The following is a 23,624-nucleotide window of genomic DNA, read 5'->3' as shown; positions in this document are numbered from 1 at the left end:
CAATGTACCCAATACTCATTCACATGGAGGGCTGGGATCTAGGGCCCCACCTTGTTAAAGGAGTCTTCCAGATTCCGATAAGCCCCTTGCCTGCAGATTCCCCGCAACCATGGGGGGATAAAGTGCTTTTGGGGGAGACCCCTTCCCCAAAGCACCCCCATGTTGAGGACATGTGGCCTGGTATGGTACAGGAGAGTGGGCTCGCTTGTCCCCCCACTCTCCTTGCTTACCAGGCTGCATGCTCCGGGTCTGGTATGGGTTTTGGTGAGAGAGGGACTTCACATTTTTTTTTTTGGTGTGGGGTTTCCCTTGAAATCCATACTAGACCTAAATGGCCTGGTATGAATTGGGGGGACCCCCACACTGTTAATTTAGAAAAAAATTGATGCCAGCAATTGTTTTGTTTACATTCTGCTGTCCCGCAGACGGCAGATGAGTCATGATTGTGAAGGAGGTGGCCACCCCGCTCCTTAACCGCTTCCATACCGCGTCATAGGGAAATGACGGCGGCAGGAACCCCTCGCTGATCTGGGTGGACGTCATATGACGTCCTGTGTTCCCGGCGATCTAGGGCGCGCGCCCTCGGCAGCGCTCGTGACCCGGCGCGGGTGCCTGGCGGGCCAGTGATTGCCGCCGGGCACCCGCGATTGCCGGTAATCACGGCAGGAGTGTGGATCTGTGTGTGTAAACACACAGATCCACCTCCTGTCAGCGGTGAGGAGACCAATGTGTGTTCCCAGTACAGAGGAACACACATCGGTCTCCTCCCCTTGAGAGTCCCCTCCCCCCTACAGTTAGAACACACTTTAGGGAACATATTAACCCCTTCAGCTCCCCCTAGTGGTTAACCCCTTCCCTGCCAGTCACATTTACACAGTAATCAATGCATATTTATAGCATTAATTGCTGTATAAATGTGAATGGTCCCGAAAACGTGTCAAAGTGTCCGATGTGTTTGCCGCAATGTCACGGCCACAGTAACAAATCGCAAATCGCTGCCAATACTAGTAAAAAAATTTATAAAATAAAAATGCCATAAATCTATCACCTATTTTTTTTTTACCAAAGATATGTAGAAGAATACGTATCGGCCTAAACTGAGGAAATTAAAAAAAAAAAAAATTGTGATATGTATTAAATAAAAAAAGTAAAAAATATTGTGTTTTTTTAAAAAATTGTCGCTATTCTTTTGTTTATAGCGCAAAAATAAAAACCGCAGAGATGATCAAATACCACCAAACGAAATCTCTATTTGTTGGGGAAAAAAACATAAAGATTTAGTTTGGATACAGTGTTGCATGACCACGCAATTGTCATTCAAAGTGCAACAGCGCTGAAAATGAAAATTTGGTCTGGGCAGGAAGGGGGTGAAAATGTCCTGTATGGAAGGGGTTAATAGCCAATTATACTTCACACAGAATGTGTATTGAATCAATATTTTCAATTAAAATTTGAATCCATATGAAAAGTTGGAATTCGTTTGAAAATTAAATAAAACTAAATGAATGCCGAAAATAAATAAATTAAACAAAATTAGTAACATAACAAATCTATCTGAAATTAAACTAAATACATTTTTCTGTTCTGCACAGAAGTTACTTTATCTAAAAACCACATCAAAATAATAAGTACATTTTAACGACAAAGGCAGCTTTTTTTAACTAAATGAAGATATCAGCTTTTATTGCAAAACTTGAACCTAAACCAGCCTCTTCTGTTTGTCAATGAAGCTTTTAACGGAGAATTAGGGCCAAAGTTTGTTTTGCCCCTCTCCTCCCGTAGGTCACCTTGTCATTTATAACGTGATGGCAAGCCCATTTTTGCAACTAAGATGTTCTGCCATATGTTTATTTAAAGATGGTGGATACCTTCTGCATAAAGTGTTTGAGTTCTGAATTTTTTTCGGAAAAAAAAAAATATGCCGAGGCATAATTAATTCTGCTATTAAAAAGACTCTTCCCAGGTTGAGCCACTGGCTCTTTTAGTCAGCCCAGTGGTGGTGCTTCCTTTGCAGCAGTCTGTGTGGCTTTTATTGAGAAAGGTAATGATGTTCCCCATCTATGCACAATTGTGTACTGATTCAATACATGCCTCAGGCAGACATAGTTCTGCATGAGGCTACACAGTTCTATAAAATCACAGCTACCTGACAAGATTCCAGGGGTTAGAGGGTTTTACTGTTGAGCCTGCATGATTCTAGCTAAACCAGTCGATGAATACAGACAGATATTGGGTCACAAGCCATTTTTAGCTCGCAGTTCCTAAGATCTGCAGTCAGTTAACTGTAACTTAATTACCCATCAAAATAACAGCATGCACAATTTAGGCATTTTAGATATTTCCCTGCAAGTTTTTAAAATCTCCTCTGCTTCACCTCCAAACTAAAGATTTTTCCTCCCACACAAAATTGTATTGTGCTTTAAAACAATGCTATTATTGTATATTATGTGCCTTGCTGATCAGAGAATAGTTCAGGTCAAGTGAGCAGCACATTATTCACGTTGTCCTATCAAATGTTCTGATTCACCATGGCACAGGATGGATAACTGATGTGTGTGAATAATAAAAGAGTCAATGCAAAATGAATTACAAGGCTAATGCTTCATTCTGATATCTACGTTACTCTTGGTAATGTTTCACCCCATGTAGTAAAATGTAGAACTATGTTTAGTGAAACTGTTCCGTCCCATTAATTCACTTGAGATGAATCATATCCATTCAAGAGAAAAGTACACAATGTATTTTGTCAAGTACAAAATAAAACTCACTGAAACATAATGCATTTGGCTTCATGATTGGCCAATAATTTAGCTTGACCTGAAAAGACAGGACTAATGTGATATGGGATTCAATTACGTTCTATATTCAACTTGCTCAATATGATAAAAAAAATTGGATTTACTTCTTAGAGCACATTATTGACTTTAGAAAAATAAGTCCAGTTAGCCACAACAGCAGTAACATAAAAAAAAAATTATTGGGCAACTCAGATCTTACACGTCCTTCAAAGCAAGAGTGACCCAGCAGGGTTCAAAACAGTAAGTCCTTTTTCAAGAAATGTCCATTGCGATACCAATTTAGGCAATCCTTTGAATGAGAGATTTCAGTCAGCTCAAAACCTGGCCTGGAGCTGCATTCATTTTCAATCATCTTGTATGATTGTTTCTTTTTTTTGTATCACAAATGTCATCAGTCATCACCTAATGTTCTTCTAGCAGACAAGTAAGGTAATTTCTTTGGCATATCTAAAACCAAAACATGTTTTCTTTAATTATAGATGAAAATAGAACAACCCTCATGAATGGGACTTTAACGGCAACACAAGCCAATGCATTAAATAACTCTTTTTATACAACATAGTGTAGTAAAAAATACAAAATGCTATAACAAGAAAAGATGAACTAAAAGCATTGTACAAAAAAATGTGTAGAGGCTATTGGCATTGTACAATGCTTTTACTTTGTCTTTTCTTGTTATAACATTTTTTATTACACTATTTGGTATAAAAAGAGTGATTTAATGCATTGGCTTATGTTGCTATTAAAGTCCCATCCATGAGGGTTTTTCTATTTTCATATGTATTGCAGAGATGTTGGCAACCATAAGCTACTGTTAAAAACACTAAACTCGGTAATTTTAGACAGTGTTTAGGAGTTAGAACCCTTGTCAGGTTTGTATCAATATCTTTTTCCCCACTATGGTGGTATACTCTGTCTATTTGTTTAGATGATATTTATCTTTAGATCTCAACTATATCCAAAACAGAGGGTGAAGTAAAAACCACAGGAATAAAAAAGAAATGTTTTAACTAAAAAGAGCTTTTTCTCACTTTGAAGATATGTCCTCCTACTTCCTGTTGTGTCTACAGCACAGAAGGTGAAATAAAAATTTCCACAAAAGGAGACAGTTGGCAAAAAATGTAATTCCATACAATATTTATTTTTTTGGGGTTTAAAGTATTTGGCTAGATATGCTTTAGAATATAAGGAAGAACATCTCCACATTTGCCCTAAAAAAAAGGGAGGCATGGAGAACTGGGGATATTTAATGTGCTCAAAATTAAACTAAAAAAAAATCACGTGTTTATTTATACATTAGAAACTATTTTCTATTGTTTCCCCATCCATAAAAACAAGATATATAGATATATCTATGGGTTAATGTGTTTCGCCCAAGAGAACGGTCTGCTTCAGGATTCACTTAATTATTAAATCCTAAGAGCAATGTAGCTGATGAAGAACAGAATCCTTATTTTTGAAAAGGACAACATATATAAATTTGATAAAATCACAGCATATGATATTAGACATGCAACGAAATAAAGATAAAATAAATCAAAATACAGTCCTCCCAGTATGTGGATAGTTTAATGTTAACTTGTCAAGAAAACTAACTTTCCCACCTTACATTAGTTCCTAAGGTGGTTGCCGGCATATAGGGCCAGATCCTCAAAAGGGATACGCCGGCGTAACTGCTGTTACGCCGTCGTATCCCTGTTTCTAACTATGGAACTGATCCACAGAATCAGTTTTCCATAGTTAGGCAGAAGATCCGAAATGCCGCCTCGGGTATGCAAATTAGCACTTACGGAGATCCACAAAGCTTTTCAGCTTTGTTTTTTCTCCGTAAGTTTTAGTTTGCAAACGCAAAATTAGGGCTGCTTTTACAAAGTGTAAACTGTTTACACCATGTAAAAGCAGACCCTTCTGTCCAGCGATGCGATTTTTTTTTTGTTTTGAATTTTTTTTTTTCCCGATGTATCTTTTTTTTTTTTCCCGACGCAACTTTATTGACCCGTCGCAATCCACAAAGCTCGGCGTAACGTAATTTCACGCTATGCACGTCGGGAAAATGACGTCACGAGCATGCGCAGTACGGCCGGCGCGGGAGCGCGCCTAATTTAAATGGGAATCGCCCCCATGAAAAGAGGAACGCCTTGCGCCGGCGGAATTTAAGTTACACAGCCAAAAATTTCTAGGCAAGTGCTTTGTGGATCGGGCACTTAGGTAGAAATTTTAAGGCAGTGTAACTTAAATGGGAAAATGTACGTTACGCCGGATCTTTGTGGATTACCCCCATAGAAACCAATCTTACACGTTACTGTAGCGATGGTCCCTTTTAAAAGTCAGCCCCAAAACTGACTTTTCAGTGATGAATGATGTTGAGCTGAAAGGATTGTCGGCCAAGGATAGATAGATACTCTATATAGTGCTATGGGAAATATTCTAGGTAAATACCTTCCAACTTTTTGAGATGGGAAAGAGGGACACCTATTATATAACGTATGTAGGCATAGGACACACACCCTTCCACGCCCCCTTAAAGGAGAACTGTAGAAAATTGATTGGTTACATTTCTACTATTCCTATTTTTTGGCTTTTGGAATTTACAAATGGAGCAATTTAGAAATTGGATGAAAGGTTTAGCACTGTAAAACACTTTTTGATAAGTAATGTGTTTTATATAAAACTATATAGATCAGACCAAAATGAGGGACAAATGAGGAGGAAAAAGGGGCAGGGAATTTATTTCCGAATGAGGGACAGTCCCTTTGAAATCAGGAACAGTTGGGAGCTATGCAGACAGTGCCTATTCCTAAGGAGCTTTCAATCATATGTAGTTACTAGAGTTACAAAATTCAGCATTAAAATATGTTCTAACATGCCCATAATGAACTTGCCATTCATTTCTCCCATGCCAGTATTAAAAGAGGAAAAACACAATGCAGTATTCTGTTCTGGCATGAAATGTAGTTATGGAAAAATGACATTTATTAACACAATTTCTTGTTATCTTCATGGTCGTGGGATTACTGTGAAATTGGTTCAAGCCTTCTACAAGACCTGTCAGTTATATGACTTATGAGCTGTCTTTGTGTGGATGATGTTTTATTCAAGTACACAAGGAAGTCCATAGCAAAAAGTAATATGCACTTACAGTTCTCGGTCAGATATCACATCTCTGCAGCTTCTTACTTGGTGACTTTCTGCTGATAACTCAACTACCTTGAATTCCACAGATAAAATTGCTCAGCAGATTAACAGATCTATGAGATGCTGGCTAATCATCTTTATGGAACAATTGTTCATCAAAACTTGCCGTCATCACAAGTTGATTTTTTTTTCCCCGAGTGCAGCAGAGTAGCAACTGTCTATTTGAAAGATTAGTCTTTCTCTTTTGGTCTGTGTCAGCATTGTTTGGCAAAAAGAAATATCTTGAACAAAGGCTATTTTCTCTTGATATATTATTATGTAACTTTATCTGGAAGCTGCAATAATAGTAGAAAAGCTGAAAATATAATAGTCCAATTACAGCAAGATTTTTATACTTTGTATTCTGATACGTGTATGCTGTTTTTCTAAGGACAGCACTAACTCATCACTATTATAGAGTTGTTGTGCGACCACATAACTCAATACTATGACAATATGCAGCAGAGGCGACTTTTCCCGTATAGTTATCACCCACATATTTTTTCATGTCAACGGTAGAAATACAGTCTTCTGCTATAAGCTTATTTACTCTGCTTGCATCAGGTCTGAGGCCTTATGAGGGAAATACACATTGCTGGCCCCTGACACCAGCCCTGATCTGCCTGCCTTGCATAAAAAAGGACAGAGACCTATCAATGACATCACTGACCCTAATAGAAGCTTTATATAAAAAATGTTATTAGTATGTTAATGAGGGGGTAAAAGAGGAACCAGGATAGATAAAACATTAGCATTAAATTAATATGTTCTCGTTCGCATAGCATAGCTTTAAAAAAAATAAATAAACATTTATTTAGATGCTCTTTTCTGGAAACTCTAGCACTGAAAAATCTTGTTAGTTCTCTTTGTTTATGGAGGGGGTGAGCGTTTGCCATAATTAACCCAGTCTGTACTGTGTACTTTGTTTTAATAAATGGTTAAAACTTTAATAATTAAAGGGAGGAAACTCAACCTGTCCTTAGGACAAACTCAGTCTGACATTGTTCAGAAATCCTTGCAGTCAACCATAGGGCCTTCATTTAGAATCATCTAATATTTAAGACATACTAAAAAATATATATATACTACTGTGTCTATGTGCTGTGTGAATGAGAACACATAAATGTATAGTAAGGTTTCCTCAAATTTGATTGCAAAATTGGAAATATACATACTAATTACTACAAGTTTATTCTCTATGCCTGAGGCCTCGTACACACGACCGAGGAACTCGTCGGGCGAAACACATCGTTTTCCTCGTCGAGTTCCTTGTTAGGCTTGTCGAGGAACTCGACAAGCTTGCTTTGCGTACACACTGTCAAGACAAAATCTCCTCGTTCTCAAACGCGGTGACATACAACACATACAACGGCAGGGGAAGTTCGATTCTACTGGCACAACTCTTGGGGGTTTTGCTAATCTCATGTGTTTGCGTGTTAAGTAAAAGTTTGTTAAGAGATGATTTGCACTTTTCAGTCTGCTACAGCTTGAAAAATGTGTTATCTCCATTACAAATGCTACTTTTACTCCCGTCTCATACTTTATTCTGAGCAAGCGTGGGTTTCTTAGCATACACACGCTCAAGTTTCTCGTCGAAAACCAGTCTGACGAGGAACATGATGAGCAAATTCAGACTCTCGTCAAGGAAAAAGAGAACTTGCTCTCTTTTTTGCTCGTCGAGTTCTTCGACAGTTTCCTTGATGAAAAACGTACACACGACCGGTTTCCTCGGCAAAAAAGCTCTCCCACCAAGTTTCTTGATGGATTCTGCCGAGGAAACCGGTAGTGTGTACGAGGCCTTACGGGTGGAAGCACAGTCATGGGTATTCTCCTCCTTTGCTGGTGTGCTACACTGCCAACTTTCAGTTGATAGGCACTTCCTATCATCAAGACTGGGTGTCACCCAGCATCATACAGTACATCTGCTTCCTGTGCACCCTAGGCATCAGACACATTCATAATCCTCATGACGCAAATGTCACTAATGAGCAAAAAAAAAGAGAAATTATGTGCCTGCAGCAATGATATGGGAAGACTTCTCTTCCTCATCTCTACCTATTCAGGCACCCACATAACCAGTCAATTCCCACCCTGGTAGCAGAAAGCAAAAGTAAGAAAGCATATATAATGGTGACATCCCTGGGGTTTGCAAACTGCTTTATTTTCAAGAGGGATCAAACTGAGTAAAAGCGTTATTTATTTATTTTTGTTGTTGTAATGATGGATGATGAAGTGACATTGCCTGGAGCATTGGGTTTTAAACAAATCCACACCTTGCAAAGTAATTGGTTAGCATTGCAAGATAATTGGATCATGATAGTGCCTCTGTTCATTTGATAAGTGAAATTGGTCTTATTTGGCTTTTTTGTGAAATCGACCTTTATATGACTATACATGAATATAAAAGACTCTGGGGTATGATGATTAGGATTTATTTATTTGTGCTACCATTAAAGTCCCTTGATTTATCTGTACTGTTTTTCTTTAACCTTTCTATGACATTAATGACACTATATTAACCTCCCTGGCGGTCTTCCCGAGACTGACACGGGGTTAGATTTTCTTGCTACTATCGGTAACCCCGTGTCAGTCACGGGCTTGCCTCGCTAGATCCACAGGCACTTTTTACTTACCTTGTCCCTGGATCCAGCGATGCCACCGCGCTGTGTGAGCGAGCGGGACCTCGCTCGATTCACATAGTGCCTCCGTGTGACGCCGATCTCCGTTCCCTGCGACGTTACGACGCACGGGGACGGAGAACGGCGCCAAATTCAAAAACGTAAACAAACACTATACACACAGTATACTGTAATCTTATAGATTACAGTACTGTATGTAAAAAAAACACACCCCCTTGTCCCTAGTGGTCTGCCCAGTGTCCTGCATGTCATTTTATATAATAAAAACCTTTTTTTCTCCCTGCAAACTGTAGATTGTCCATAGCAACCAAAAGTGTCCCTTTATGTCAAAAATAGTTTTAGATCAGCTAAAAAACAGCGATAATAAATTATAATCACTTGCAGAATTGTGCGATAGCGATTTGTGGGGAAATTCGTCATAAAAAAATAAAAGTAATGACAGCGACAATTCTGCAACTGAGCAAATTTCAGTGATTTTGATTTGATTACATTATTGAATAATTTTTATTATAATTATATTATTATTTGTTATAATTATTTATAATTATTTATTATATTATAATTTATAATTTTGTTTTTAAAAAAATTTAATACACGGGATGCCTATTAGAATCTTGTTTGGTCAGATTTAAGTGAGTTATTTCTAAAAATTACAGACCTACAATATAAAACGCCAAATTTCCTTGCAAATAATGGTACCGCTTTTAGCATGTTTTTTCTGAAAGAATCATACCGCCAGGGAGGTTAATCCCAACATTTTTAGTTTTCTTTGATGAACAAAGAGCAGAATTGATACATTCATTTAATTCTGATGATATATTCTAGATTTATGGTTAGCCCAATAAAGAAGCCCAATAAAACGTGAAAAAATAATTAATTAATCAGAACAAAAAACACACTTACTGTGTATACTCAAGTATAAGCTGACCCGAATATAAGCCGATGCACCTAATCTTATCACAAAAAAATGGCAAAACGTATTGACTCGAGTATAAGCCTAGGGTGTCCATCTACATGCCTTACTGTGCCTCACTGTGTCCATTTGCATGCCTCACTGTGCCTCACTTTTCCTCACTGTGTCCATGTGCATGCCTCACTGTGCCCATGCCTCACTGTGCCCATGCCTCACTGTGCCCATGCCTCACTGTGTCCATGCCTCACTGTGTCCATGCCTCACTGTGTCCATGCCTCACTGTGTCCATGACTGGACTGACGTTTAACATGGGAGTCTATGAAAGGGGTGCCCGGCTTCAGTGCTCCCCAGCCATAGGTCCCCCAGACAACAAACGGTGCACACTTGTAGAGGAGAAATGGATCTACATGTGTGCCAAATTCCGGGTCCAGCGGATCTACGACCGGCCAGTACCGGGTCTCCAAATTCACCAGAGAAATTACCGTTTAACATAGGAGTCTATGGAAGGGGTGCCCTGGCTTTGAAAAATCGGTGCTCCCCGGCCGTAGGTCCCCCGGACAACAAACTTTGCACACTTGTAGAGGAAAAGTGGGGCTACATGTGTGCCAGGGGACCTACGGCTGGCCGGTACCGGGTCACAAAAGTCTGGGAGATTAGTTGCAAAAAGGTGACTCAAGTATAAGCCAAGGGGGGCATTTTTAACTTGGCTTATACTGGAGTATATACGTTAGTTTGCTAACAAATTTATCCTGTGCAAAATGATAGCTTCCATGTCCATGTTAAGCGTGTATAGTTAATTATTATACAGTGCATAGTTTAGTTAGTGCAGGAGAGGGTTTGATCTACTTTCTAAAGATTAAATATTGTGGATCGGTAAATTTAAATACTGTATTTATTGGCGTATAACACGCACTTTTTTACCTGGAAAAAAAAAGAGCGTAAACTGTGTCTGCATGTTATATACCAATATTCTTTTTTTATTACCAACGGGGGGCGGTCCTCCTCAGGTGCCACCCATTGCGGTGTGTCAGGCCGGCTGCCCAGCCTCTCCTGGCCCTGGGACAGCACTGCCAGCATACCTTAAAGTTAAGAAAACTTTACTGCCAGTCCTTTTTCATACACTGCTCCTCCTGTGCCACCCTCAATGTAAATTGAAGCCTCTAAATATCTCAATTAATGCAGACCTTTCTGGATGCTCTCCTCCTCCCGCTCTGCCTCCTCAAGTGTAGCTTTTGATTGGAGGAGGAGAGCGCTCATGCGATTTACGACGGGGACACAGGAGAAGCGGTGTATGAGAAGAGGCTGACAGTGATGTTTTCTCAACTTTAGAGTATGCTGGCAATGCTGACCCAGGAGACTTTGGGCCTCTTGGGAGTGCAGGGGGGCTTTAAAATGAATGGGAGTCTGTGTCCTGTGCAGGGAGTCCGTGTACTCTGCAAGGGCGCTCTGTAATTTTTTTTCCTGAAACGTTCCTCTTAAAGTTAGGGTGCGTGTCATACACTGTCCCACTAATTCACATTTTCTGAAGTTATTTTATTTGTATCAGTACAAAATAATTATATTACTTGATACAGGTGGCCCCTGGGTTACAAACAAGATCTGTAGGTTTGTTCTTAAGTTGAATCCTTAAGTCGGAACAGGTAATTTTTTTTAAGTGTAGCTCCAGCCCAAAAAAATGTTTTTAAGCTTTTTGGATAGCATATGGAAGGGTTAACACCCCTGGAACGTTTTTATTTGCTGTATGTGCACCTGTTCAGAAGATTCCACCTCACTTTCTCTCCCAATGATGATTGGTTTTTCAAAATTTTGGGTTGTTGTGGAAACAAGCTTTGGTGATAAAGCATCAGTGGAGTTACCTTTTTCCCGTAAATACAGGAGTGATTTTTCCTTCCTAGGGGTAATTTCCTCTCCCTTTCTGCTGTCTCCCTCCGTATGCAAGTAGGAGTCGTTTGTAAGTTGGATGTTTGTAACTAGGGGACGGCCTGTACAGCACACGGCCACAATGAACATGGCAGCAAGGTGCCATAATGAGCAACTAACATTGTTGGTGTTAGGGACAAAGTCTTCAAAGTCAAAGCTGGCCATACACCTTACATGTTCTATGTTCTATAGGTTTGAAAACAGTTATGTATTATGACAGTGTACTTGACTAGATACAAATTAAGTGGATTGGTTAGGTAGATGTTTTACTTTTCAAATTGCAAGGTGTATAGCCAAAGTAATAAGCTATGCTGAGGATAGAAGGCTAAGTGTGATATTTGATAAGATAAGTATCAAAATTGTAGCAAGTAACAGCTCTACCTTCAGTTTTAAAGTATTTAAATCAAAAAGTTGCAATGGATTATAAGACATTTGTTGCTTAAAGCTGAAGTTTAGCATATTATTATTATTTATTTTTTTATTTTTTTGGGCTGCAGCACCAAAACACATTAGGTATGAGTAATGATGTGTATCGCATTACTCGCAAGCAGCTGCTTCTGCTAAACTTCATTCCTGCAGTGTCTTCTTCAAAGCCACAAGTTATTGCCCTGAGTGGGTGTCTTCTGGTGCGAGAAGGTTAATGGCATCAGTCGAGAGAAAAGAAGGGGCGGGCAAGTAGTGCAATTATTATTATTTTTTTTGTATTATCAGCTTTATTATCAATTTTTAAAAGTAACACATACAAGACATGTCCAACAGCAATGGCAAATGAAAAGAAAAAGATGATTTCGACCTCGCAGGGTCTTTTGAACAATAACGTCTCGAAAAAGCAAGTTGAACAGACAGAACAAAACCCTTCTAAGCAATTGTGGTGAGCACCTAGTAGGATGCTCAAGGTCTACACCAGACCGGGGAACATGCAGGAAATCGGGGGTAACGTCTCATAATGCAGACAGTGGGGTTTAGGCAAAGTATACAGCATTTTAACCATCTCGCGGCCCTCCCCGTCTCCAAAAACGGATCAGGGAGTCGCCCACAGAGGTATTCAGAGTGTGTGGGCCCGTGGCCTGTAGCCGGGGCAGGGGGGGGGCACGGAAGCCTCCATCAAACCACCCCCTACTCCCCTCCACACACCAAGGGCACCAAAAGCAGCAACAAATGCACTCTTTCGGGACTACCAATGCCCCAACGAAACCATGGGATCTGCGAGCTTTAAGGGAGGGTCTGACAATTCTAGTAAGGCAGTATTTAGACTGGACGGGACATAGACAGGGTCAGAAACATATTCAGACCAGGATGTCCAGATGCCGGTGAATCTTTCTCTGGAGTCGCGACAGGTTGCTATCCAGTCTTCAGCTTCCCTGGCCGCATTCACCCCGCCGATCCACTCCACCGATCCACTCCTCCCGAATAGGGATTCTAGATGTTTTCCAATAAATTGGGAGCAAGCGCCTGGCTGTGTTAAGCAGATGGGGCAGCACACTCAATTTATATTGGTGGAGAGGGATTGGGGGGACATGCAGAAGGAAATGCTTTGGGGAGAAATGGACTTCTACCCCAGTCACTACTTTAATTTGTTCACGTACATCTTCCCGTGGGAAGACTGTCAGCTGAAGGACTCTGAAGGACTCCCCCTTATCGTCTGCCGGCTCTACGCGCACCTATACAGGCAACCACGTATGATATAGTATTACCAACCATTTGCCTCTTCAATTTATGGTGCAAGCCCCATTTTTGAGAAGTTCCATTTACGAGTGATGTGTCCCCTTATCTACCAGGAACACCACACGGTAGAGCACAACTCCTGCGTTCAATCCGAAGAGCCCCTGCCATAACCTACATTGCAGTGGACACAGCTGGTAAGATCCATCCAATTATTATTCCAACAGCGTTAAGCTTGACAAGCGAGGATCGTCCATTATTGAACTCTTTACACAGGAATTGTGATTCACACTAGGAACTGTCTTGATTTCTTAGAGCCCACAACTTAGAAGTGGGACTTTGCACACGCATAACCAGCTTGGTTCAGCCATCAATTTACAATAGCAGAACTACAGTCCCTCGAGTCCAACCAAAACCCTGCATGTCTATTTTTGATTGGTTTGGTCATATGTACATGTAGGGCATAATTCACCACACGGTGGGCCTTATATCCATGTTCTATTGTTCCTACCAACAGCTGTTCACACAGCACCTTCATTTTTAGACCTCTCCAGGGCGCCTTTTACACAGCCTGCTCCCCCTCCCCGCAGTGTCACCTCTGTGATTTGTTCACCTATTCATCAGGCTTACACACATAGCCACATGTGGAAATCATAGATAGGGGTTTGCCCTGGTGAACCATCACAGAAGTGACACCTATGTGTCCGGACTGTCTGAGTTTTATGTGTTACATGTTTGTTATATGTTTTTTTGTTTGTGAGTCTGACACCAGCTATACTGCCTTTGCGGTAGCATACCTTTTTACCTATTAACTCAGCCATGTTCTTCATGTCTCAGTATACTATTTATATCTTCCATCATGTTTTGTAGTACGTTCATATCTAATAAATTATAAAGATTTTTTGTTTCCTCTGAGTATAGACCTTGATTTACCGACAGTAGCCTCTTCCCTGGGGGCGACCTTTCTTTCTATAGGGTTCCATCCCAGGTTTTTTGTATATTAGGTCAGTTGTTTGGTTACGATAAACATCCCCAGTGCTGGGGGAGTGTCTCCTCAGTGCTACTACTACATCACCTCATTTATTGCATGGGACACATTTTGTTTTTTCTTTCGGTATCCCCATCCCCTCTTCAGACATTTGCGCTAAGACACTTTCTCAGCAGTTCTCCCCCCCTTTTTTTTCTTTTCTTTACTCCCTGTCTATCTCGCTGACCCCCCTCTTCTTCCCTCATTTCTCCCTGGTATAGGTGACTTTATCGGGAGGAGACGATGGGAGGATGGGTTTACCTCTGGTTGACCCTTCCCTCCATTTTCGCTAGGGTATGTAGTTATTTAGAGAGAGATACAAAATTGAATAGAAGGCTCGGACCGGTTGTGGCGGGTGCCCTTATCTGCCATGTCTTTTTTTCTATTTGAGCTTACTCTTTATTCAGGTCACTAGTTTTTGGCTTCCTCCCCCCTTTTTTTTTGTTTCTTGGAGGACCTGAAAGCACTGGAGTTCGTCCAGGCTCACGTGATCCTTTATCGAGGGACGGGGTATCTAGCTCTTATGCTACACGTGTTGTTGATGTTCATACTGTTTGCTGAAAATGCTGTTTAGGCCTTTCCAAGAATGCATAATATGTAACTGTATCCTAAATGGAACCGGAGCTCCTTGGTCTTTATGTTTTGTTTTATTTCTGTTGATGTTTTGGTGATATCTGTCAAACACATTTTTTTTCAATGAAATCTTTATGAAAAAAAAAAAAAAGAAATAAGCAGGACAGGGCCTCTTTTTATTGTGAAATCTGGGGTCAAAAATATATCAGATTTACACTTAAAAGCAATAATAAAAAACAAAAAAAAATACAATTTTATTTTTCTATATGTGCCCTTTAAAGCCGGAGTGCAGAAGTGACATTTGATGTCGCTCCGGTCCTCCAAGGGCATAGAGTTGGACTTCCTGCCCATCAGTATATTTGATTAGATCATTTCCGCCACTACTGATCCCTCCAGTAAGCGTCGGAAACGACCGCAAATCGACAGGAGGGGGCACCTCTCCAGCTGTCCATAAAAGTGATTCCATGGCGAATCCGCCACTGGGTCCACTTTTATGTTAAAGTGAAGGCCAGTAACTTCACTGGTTATATGTAAAGCTTGACTGACTCCCTTTCTTGTTCATACCTCAACCTCAAATATTGTAGGACCTTTCATTTGCTACAAAGCCTCAATAAAAGTATTGTATTATAATGCTTTAAAATATGACAACCTAGCCATATGAGAAATTTTACAGGTTAGAATTTGGAAGAAAGAAGAAATTGGTACATTAAATTGTAAACAGTTGAATGCTGTTTTAAACGTTTATAATGGCTATTGAGATGTAAAAAACATTGCCTTTTTGGATACTTTTGTATTTAAAAAAAAAAAATTAAGTTGTTTTTCTTTTTAATTTGTTGGTCTTTGCTATTCTTGTTTTTGCTTTGTTTATATTTATACGTTTGGTATAATGTATTATGAGATATAGGGATATGTGAGGGATGAAGTATCCCTTCAATCCATCCTTTTACCTATCAGTGGGTTCAAAGTGATCAGCCTGCATCCATAAACCAAAGACAGTATTGACGTTAGTGCCGAGGTTTGACTTCATAATTTTAGCATAGCAAGTATGAGGTTCAGTGTCAACTGCAGCTATCTGAAACAATAATATTAGTCAAACAGCTCATGTGGATCTGTTCTGCATTATACACAGTTTTTAGCAAGAGTTTTTCTTTGAACAGCGTCTGCCACTCAGAAGTCAAAAAAGGTCTTCTGAGAGGAAATCGCAGAAAGAGGCAATCATGTTTAAACTCATAAATAATCAGACATACTGAAGTATTTACGCACATTGAAAAAAAATGGTTTATAGAACTGACTAAATTATTTCTCAGAAACTTAAAATTAAAAAATATATGTATATAGTTTAGTATATTTCTTGATTTTCTAGAACTATTTTGCGTAAATATGCATCCAAGAAACATACAGTACAGTACGTGAGCTTTGTAGATTTTAATTGTATTGTACTTTATGGTTCACTTGTTAAAAAGTAAATGAAAGTTCAATTGAAATTGGTAAAGTGGTTTCTAATTTATTTTTTCTTATTATTGTAGTAGATGTATAGATGACATTTAGTTTGCTAAGGCACCAAGTATCATTAAAATAAATATTTTTTTTATTGATCCCTTGTTATCTTTGTGCTGCTGATCTCCTGTAGACTGTGTATGCTTTAAGTGAGATTGTTTACAGTGAACCAAAATCCTTCCACACACCAACGCCAACAGCAAACATGAAGATTTAGGTGAACCAAAAAACTCAATGACAGAGTTCCTGACTAATATCTAACAAATGGAAGCCTAAATAACAGCTAGCTATATAGAATATATACAAAATTGGGAACACTGAAAAGCAGGGGAAACCTGGAGGTCCGGGGAGCAGATGGGGAGAGGGAACCAAAACTGCCGTCAGGAACAAAAGAAAACAGGTGCAAGGCAGCAGGATGAAGGGTACAGGGGAGGAAGCAAGAGTAGAATCTAGGCAAACAGAATTTAGCAGCAGCAAAACACTAGAGTGAGAGGCACTTTGTAGGGGATCAGGTGGAAACTGATTACTGGGGTCTGCTGGCTGCTGGGAGATGCCCACTGGTGGACATTGGAATTACAACCCTCCACCAGAAAGCAGTGCCACCAGCAGGTGATCCAGGTCCTACAGCAGGTTTTCTGATGGTCACAACAATGAATCATGTGTTTAATTTAGCCACTTGTAGTCTCCATCAAAAGGTCATGAAACAGGGTGACAATGCACTAGCACAGTTGGGAGACAGAGATAAAGCGTGGTCACCCAATAAGTACTTAAACAAAGACCATCATGGCAGGATTACCAGGTGTTATTTTAATGACAGCCACACATTTAAAAAGATTAAAAATGACCTTTGAAATTCATAAACATGTTAAAAATGTTGTACACTTTTACATATACACATTGAAGTGATTGTACAGTCTCTGCAGAATTTCCTTTAGATCTACAAAATTTTAAGACAAATCATAATTATCCGATGTTTCTAAATTTGTATGTAATTGTTTGCCTGATTTTTTGGAGAATCATGCATTTTCTGCAGGAAAGACAGGTTCATGAAATGTGTGGTTGCACAACTTGACATGTATATTCAGTGAATGAACCGTGGAAACATTTGCTCGTTATAGAAAAATCAATGCACTGTTATAGTGCAATCATTTTTTTGGGAGCACAAAGGAATAAACCAAATGCACAAATGGTGCTGCTTGCAAATGTTTCTCCAATCTAGCTTTAGATTTAGGTGGATTTTCTGCCCTTGGATAACATATAAATTCAATGTGGACATCTGTGAATTGTAATTCTTTGGCAAAATGTCATAATGAACTATTTCTGCTAAACTTTTAACTCCTTTGTTATATCTGCATGCAGATGGCAGCGCAATTTTTCGTGGATGTTTCCGTCGACCGGACAATATATCTTTAGCGCTCCCAGTTAGCACCATTTTGTTGAATATGTCTGTGGATAAATGTGTGGATCGATGCACAGAGAAGGTACGTCTGTTAATCTCTTTATGTAGCTTTTAATTTCAACTATTATTTATCAGGTACAAGAACTGTGAAACACGCTATACATGGTTTGAAAGTGAAAGTTTTGTAGAGCTAGAAATGTTAAATCTTTGGTGGTGAGCTGACATCATGATGTAGGTGTTAATGCAGGAGAGGCTTTCCCAAACACACAAGTGTAGGCTACTTTCTATCTCACACATACAGAAAGACTGATTTAGCAATGTCTCCCATTTATGAGGGTTCTCACAACCACCTGGCATATTCCAAAACACCTTAAACATTTCAATGTGATTACTGGTATTGGAAGGCGAGAGAAAGAACACGAATTTCAGAAAGTAGTGAACCTGTGCTAGACTTTGTGAAATCTAGTTGGAGACTACCAAGGATACAGATTAAGGTACAATTTGTGACCTCTCTGTGTTTAGCACAGCTGCAGCAATAGAAAGTGTTAGTGGTTTATTAATTGGTTATTAGTTACATATGTATTTAGGTTGAAAAAATGTAAAGGTTCATTGAGTTCAATTCTAAAAACATAATTTTATCCTTAAAGCTCATTTGGGCCCACCAGAAGCCTAGCCAAAAAACTTTCAGTTGGCAATCCCCTCATCCTGGTTTGTGGATAGGATGTGAAAACCATTGGATGCTCACTCCCAGCATTACAGAAGTGAATACAGTAGTTTTTGCATCCTAGTGGTAAGGCAGGACGGGATTGCTAACTGGGGGTTAGGCAAATAGCCAATAGGTATAACAATCAAATTAATAAACGTTTACAAAGACATACAGTTTTTTATACCTACTGGGACCCTTTGACTGCATAACCTTATATCTGGAAAAGGGAAACTTAGGGCCAGATCCACAAAAGGGATACGACGGCGTATCTACTGATACGCCGTCGTATCCCTGTTTCTATCTTTGGAACTGATCCACAGAATAAGTTTCCAAAAGATAGGGAGAAGATCCGTCATGTGTAAGGGACTTACACTGTTGGATCTTAGGATGCAGTACCTCGGCCGCCGCTGGGGGCACTTCTCGTCGAAATGCCGCTTGGGGTATGCAAATTAGCACTTACGGAGATCCACGAAGCTTTTACGCTTCGTTTTTTCTCCGTAAGTATTAGTTTGCAATCGCAATATTAGGGCTGCTTTTACAAGGCCTAAACTGTTTAGGCCTTGTAAAAGTAGACCCTTCTACCCCGCATCGCCGTCTTTTTTTTTTCAAATTTTTTTTTTTTCGCCGCAATTCGTATTTTTTTTTTTTTACGCCCGTCGCGATTCTCAAAACCCGGCGCAACGTAAAAACCATGCAAAGCACGTCAGGAAAATGACGTCGTGAGCATGCGCAGTACGGCCTGCGCGGGAGCGCGCCTAATTTAAATGGGACTCGCCCCATTTGAATAGGTACGCCTTGCGCCGGCTGGATTTAAGTTACATTTCTAGGTAAGTGCTTTGTGGATCGGGCACTTAGGTAGAAATTTTGCGGCAGTGTAACTTAAATTGAAAAAGTTACGTTGCGCCGGGTTTTTGTGGATCTGGCCCTTAGCTTTTAAAAAATATAATTTGTATAGTGTTAGTTTGAAGAAAATAACACAGAACTCATCCCCAGAGAGGTTGCTGGAAATAGACAGATGTCCCTTGCCTAGTCAGAGACTGCCAGCTCAGGAATCCATTCCAGAGCATACCAACATCATTCCTGTTCAGTCTAGGGGTGGCTTTTTGAAGATTTTTGAGGTACTTGAACATAGGTGGGTAAAGGGATGAGGATGCAGGATACTCCAAAACACATGCAGGCATTAGAGAACAGATTCTCAGTACTGCTATTGCAGTACTGGAGGTAAAGGGGACAGCTAATTAGTCTGAGCCTGTTTAAGATCAGTCATAAGTCCTTGTAGCAACCTCTGGCAGCTAACTATCAAAACCAGGGCCGGTGCTACCACTAGGCAAACTAGGAAGCTGCCTAAGGTGCACTGCTGCCTAGGGGCACTCGACCGATGGTTTCCCTCCAAGTCTGCATGCTCTGCAGGCTGTAGCATATAACTAACTCAGTCTCAGGCAGCTGCTTCGTCTGACTGGTAGTGTAATTAGAGGCGCAGTGCAGCACTGGAGCCAGCACTAGAGGAAGCAGAGCCGATGTATAGCGCCGCCTCCTGTCACAAGGGCAGGGCAAAGGGGGTGGAGTCAATGGGGTGGCAAAATTAGGTTTCGCTTAGGGTGCCAATTATCCTTGCACCAGCCCTGATCAAAACACATGCTTCACCTGAAGCTCTAGGCAAAATGTTCTACTCACAATTTCCAGAGAGAGCTCCCCAATCAGCTTCCCTGTGACACTCTATAGTGAGAGGGGTCCTTCTCCAGCCCAGCTCCATAAGGTAATATCCTCCAACAATATTCTTTAGGTCCAGGTTCCTTCCAGGCTGAGGACAGATATTAATAGACCAAAAATTACCCTAGTCCTGGAAGCTTCCTTTAAAGGCCAACTGGAGCACTCAACCACAGGGTTTTGAAAGACTTAATCAGACCAAGAAAATAAATTACTGCTCAGCTGGATACAATGGAGCCCAAAACTACTATTAGCCAGCGTAGGGCAGAGAGCTACAATAATTTTATTTTAGTTATTGATTTTGCCATGGCTTCTTCTGAAGTAGGCAATTCTACAATTTAACTACTCTTAGCACAAGTAACTTCTTCTTAAAACAATTCTTAATTCCTTCCTTTGCATCTGATACCCCCTTGCCCTTTACACAGTATGTGGAATACAAAATGTATCTACTAAATCTTCTATATTGACCTGAACAATATTAAAGGTAGTGATTATATTTGATTAGTAATGTGCCCAAAACTGTACACAATGTTCAAGATGCCACCTTACAAGTCACTCATATACAGTAGGGACAATAGTATACATCAGGGATCCTCAAACTACGGCCCTCCAGCTGTTGTGGAACTACACATCCCATGAGGCATTGTAAAACTCTGACATTCACAGACATGACTAGGCATGATGGGAATTGTAGTTCCTGAACAACTAGAGGGTCATAGTTTGAAGACCCATGGTATACATGAATGACATATTTTTATCTCCCTTTATGTACATCCCAAAAGATGTTCCAATGGAAAAAGGAGGTGGACGAGGCAGAAATGGGTGTTAGAACAAAAATCTAATCAAATCTCAGCTGCCTTCTGGGTACCTGTATTAAAAAATTGAAATTTGATACCTATTACTGTAAAGAACTAATTTTTAAAGATGTTAAAGCAGAGTTACACTTTTTTCTTTTTTTTTTTATGTCAGCAGCCACAAAAAGTGTAGCTGCTGACTTTTAATAAACACACATTAACCTGTCCCGTGGTCCAGCGATGTGGCTGCCTGAAGCCACGGTTCTCTCCCTCTTCTCTCTGGACGCCGACATTGCAAGTGTGGGCACTAGGGATGAGTTTCACTTGTATGTTCGATCGTTCGTCGAATTACGGACGTTTTGGGCCATTCGCGCCAAATTCGAGTTATGTTTTACAGCCCATAATTCACTGCGGCATTGCAGTGCATTGCTGGCTGATAATTGGCCAAGCATGCACTATGACCCGCATGCTTGGCCAATCACAGCTTGCAAAAAACGGAGAGCCATAATTGGCCAAAGCCAGGGTGGCTTTGGCCAATTATGGCTCAGGGGGTTTAGTACACGCCCCACACTATAAAAGGCTGCATGCAGGTTGGCCTTGTGTAGTGTGTTGGAGTGGTTAAAAGAGAAGACAGAGAGAGAGAGAGTGTCATTTTTAGTAGGTAGATAGAGCAGAAAGGCAGGCAGGTTAGTCAGTTAAAGTTAGTGTGTAGAGGATATACTGTATATGCATCCTAGGTATTGTATATATATTTATACACTGTATAGTTTAGCTAGATCAGCTCTTCCTAATTTACTGGCAGGCAGGTGATTGTGCTAGCTGCAGTATTCTCGCATGGTGTATTGCCTGTGTCCTCTGCAGTGTGCACCATAAAGCTACTGTGCGTGGTGTGTGTACTGCCTTTGTCCTCTGTAGTTTGCACCTAAAGCTACGTGGTGTGTGTACTGTCTGTGTCTGTGCTATTTTTCTCAATGATTTTCATCCATATTGCAGGTACCAGACATTACATTAAAGCAGCAAGCAGTTTTAAATTACTTTTTTCTTATAGTAATCTCATTTTGTGCAGGGACAGTTCTAAACATGTGCCACTTCACAGGCATACTATAGACACCCAGCAGGTATGATATTTAAATACATTTTTCATTTTTTTATTTTTTATTTAAGCATCATTAAAATCACTGCTCCAGAAAAAACAACCATTTTTAAAACTTTTTTTCCATTGATACATGTTCCCTGGGGCAAGACCCGGGTTCTCAAAGACGTTTTCACAGGCATACTATAGACACCCAGCAGGTACAATATTTAAAGGAATTTTTCATTTTTTTTATTTAAGCATCATTAAAATCACTGCTCCAGAAAAAACGACCATTTTTAAACCTTTTTTCCATTGATACATGTTCCCTGGGGCAAGACCCGGGTTCTCAAAGACGTTTTACGACAATAACTTTCATATTAGGTTTTAAAATTAGCACTTTTGAATTCGAACGTTAGAGTCCCATAGACGTCAATGGGGTTCTAAATGTTCGTACGAACGGTCGGTCCGTTCGAAGGTTCTGGTGTGAACCGAACAGGGGGGTGTTCAGCTCATCCTTAGTGGGAACCTGGCTGTGACAGCTTGCGGCTTCACAGCCGGGTGTGCACTGGGCATGCATAGTTCCCAACTGTCCCTGATTTCGAGGGACTGTCCCTGATTTGGAACAAAGTCCCTTTTTCCTCCTCATTTGTCCCTCATTTTAGTCTGATCCATATAGTTGTATATAAAATGAACTTTTTATCTTACAAAAAGTTTTCTAGTGCTAAACCTTTTATGCAATTTCTAAATTGCTGTATTTGTAAATGTCAAAATCCAGTATATGGGAATAGTAGTGAAAAAAAAAAGAACTTTTTTGTATGATTACCCTTTAAGAGGGCATGGCAATGGGTGTGTCCTATGCCTACACACTTTTGCTGATAGGTGTCCCTCATTCCCATCTCAAAAAGTTGGGAGGTATGTGCATGCATGAGTCCTGCACTGTCCTGAATGACCAAGCAACTTTCTGGGACCTGTTGCATGTCCCAGAAAATTGCAGGGATGTAGGGAGAGAGGAGGAGTCGCCTAGAAGGTGGCGGGCAGAATTAGGAGCTGGGTACCTGTCAAAACTAAACCCCCCCCCCTCCCTCCCCGAAAAGAAAAATTGCATGCCAAATGTGGTATGTCAGGGGGTTAGGACTCCTTAAAGCAGAAGTTCAACTTTTGTGTGAAACTCCGCTTTAATACAGGTATATGGATTTAAAACCAAGATTAAACTGGTAAGGCCAAGTACAGAAGTGTGAATAGGACTATTTTCAAATGTCTTCATTTATTAGTTAAATATTTTTTTTCCACATCTCACACTTGCTTAACATTTTGATTTATTTATTTTGTTTGTTGCCTATCAAAATGATCTTTCAAGCTCAAAACATAAAGTGGTGATTTTCATAGTCATTTATATTATATATCCAGTCTATCAATTTTCTGAAGAGGACTGTTCTCTTGCATTATATTCACTGTTGATAAACTTGATGTAGATAATAGAGGAGATGTATCATTATGGATTTCCCATTCGATAAACATGATGGAACTCAGCACTTAACGAATACATGGAAACTCTTCACCAATCTTCATTTGTCTACTTTAGCTGCTAGGCTTATTTCAATCACATGCAGAATGTTGTTGAGAAATATATAATTTAGCTGGATCCAAATTAATGGCTTATGTGACGGGCAATCGGTGTAGCTATAGTCATCCAAATTCTGAATTATGTGCAGGACATAGAACTGTGTGTAGGTTTTGAGT

General features: G+C 40.1%; 1 protein-coding gene across 1 annotated transcript in view; it reads left to right on the top strand.

The window, feature by feature from the left end:
- The window catches only part of WSCD2 (WSC domain containing 2), a 241,161-nt gene that overhangs the window by 112,404 nt on the left and 105,133 nt on the right, over nt 1-23,624 (top strand). The window contains exon 4 of the mRNA XM_040346054.1: nt 17,563-17,684. Coding sequence (XP_040201988.1) covers nt 17,563-17,684 — 122 coding nt within the window. The remainder of the gene's footprint in view (nt 1-17,562; nt 17,685-23,624) is intronic.

Source organism: Rana temporaria, chromosome 1, assembly GCF_905171775.1.
Source record: "Rana temporaria chromosome 1, aRanTem1.1, whole genome shotgun sequence".
In the NCBI taxonomy this organism is placed as follows: Eukaryota; Metazoa; Chordata; class Amphibia; order Anura; family Ranidae; genus Rana; species Rana temporaria.
The sequence above is the reverse complement of the archived record's forward strand: the minus strand, read 5'-3'. Positions and strand labels throughout refer to the sequence as shown.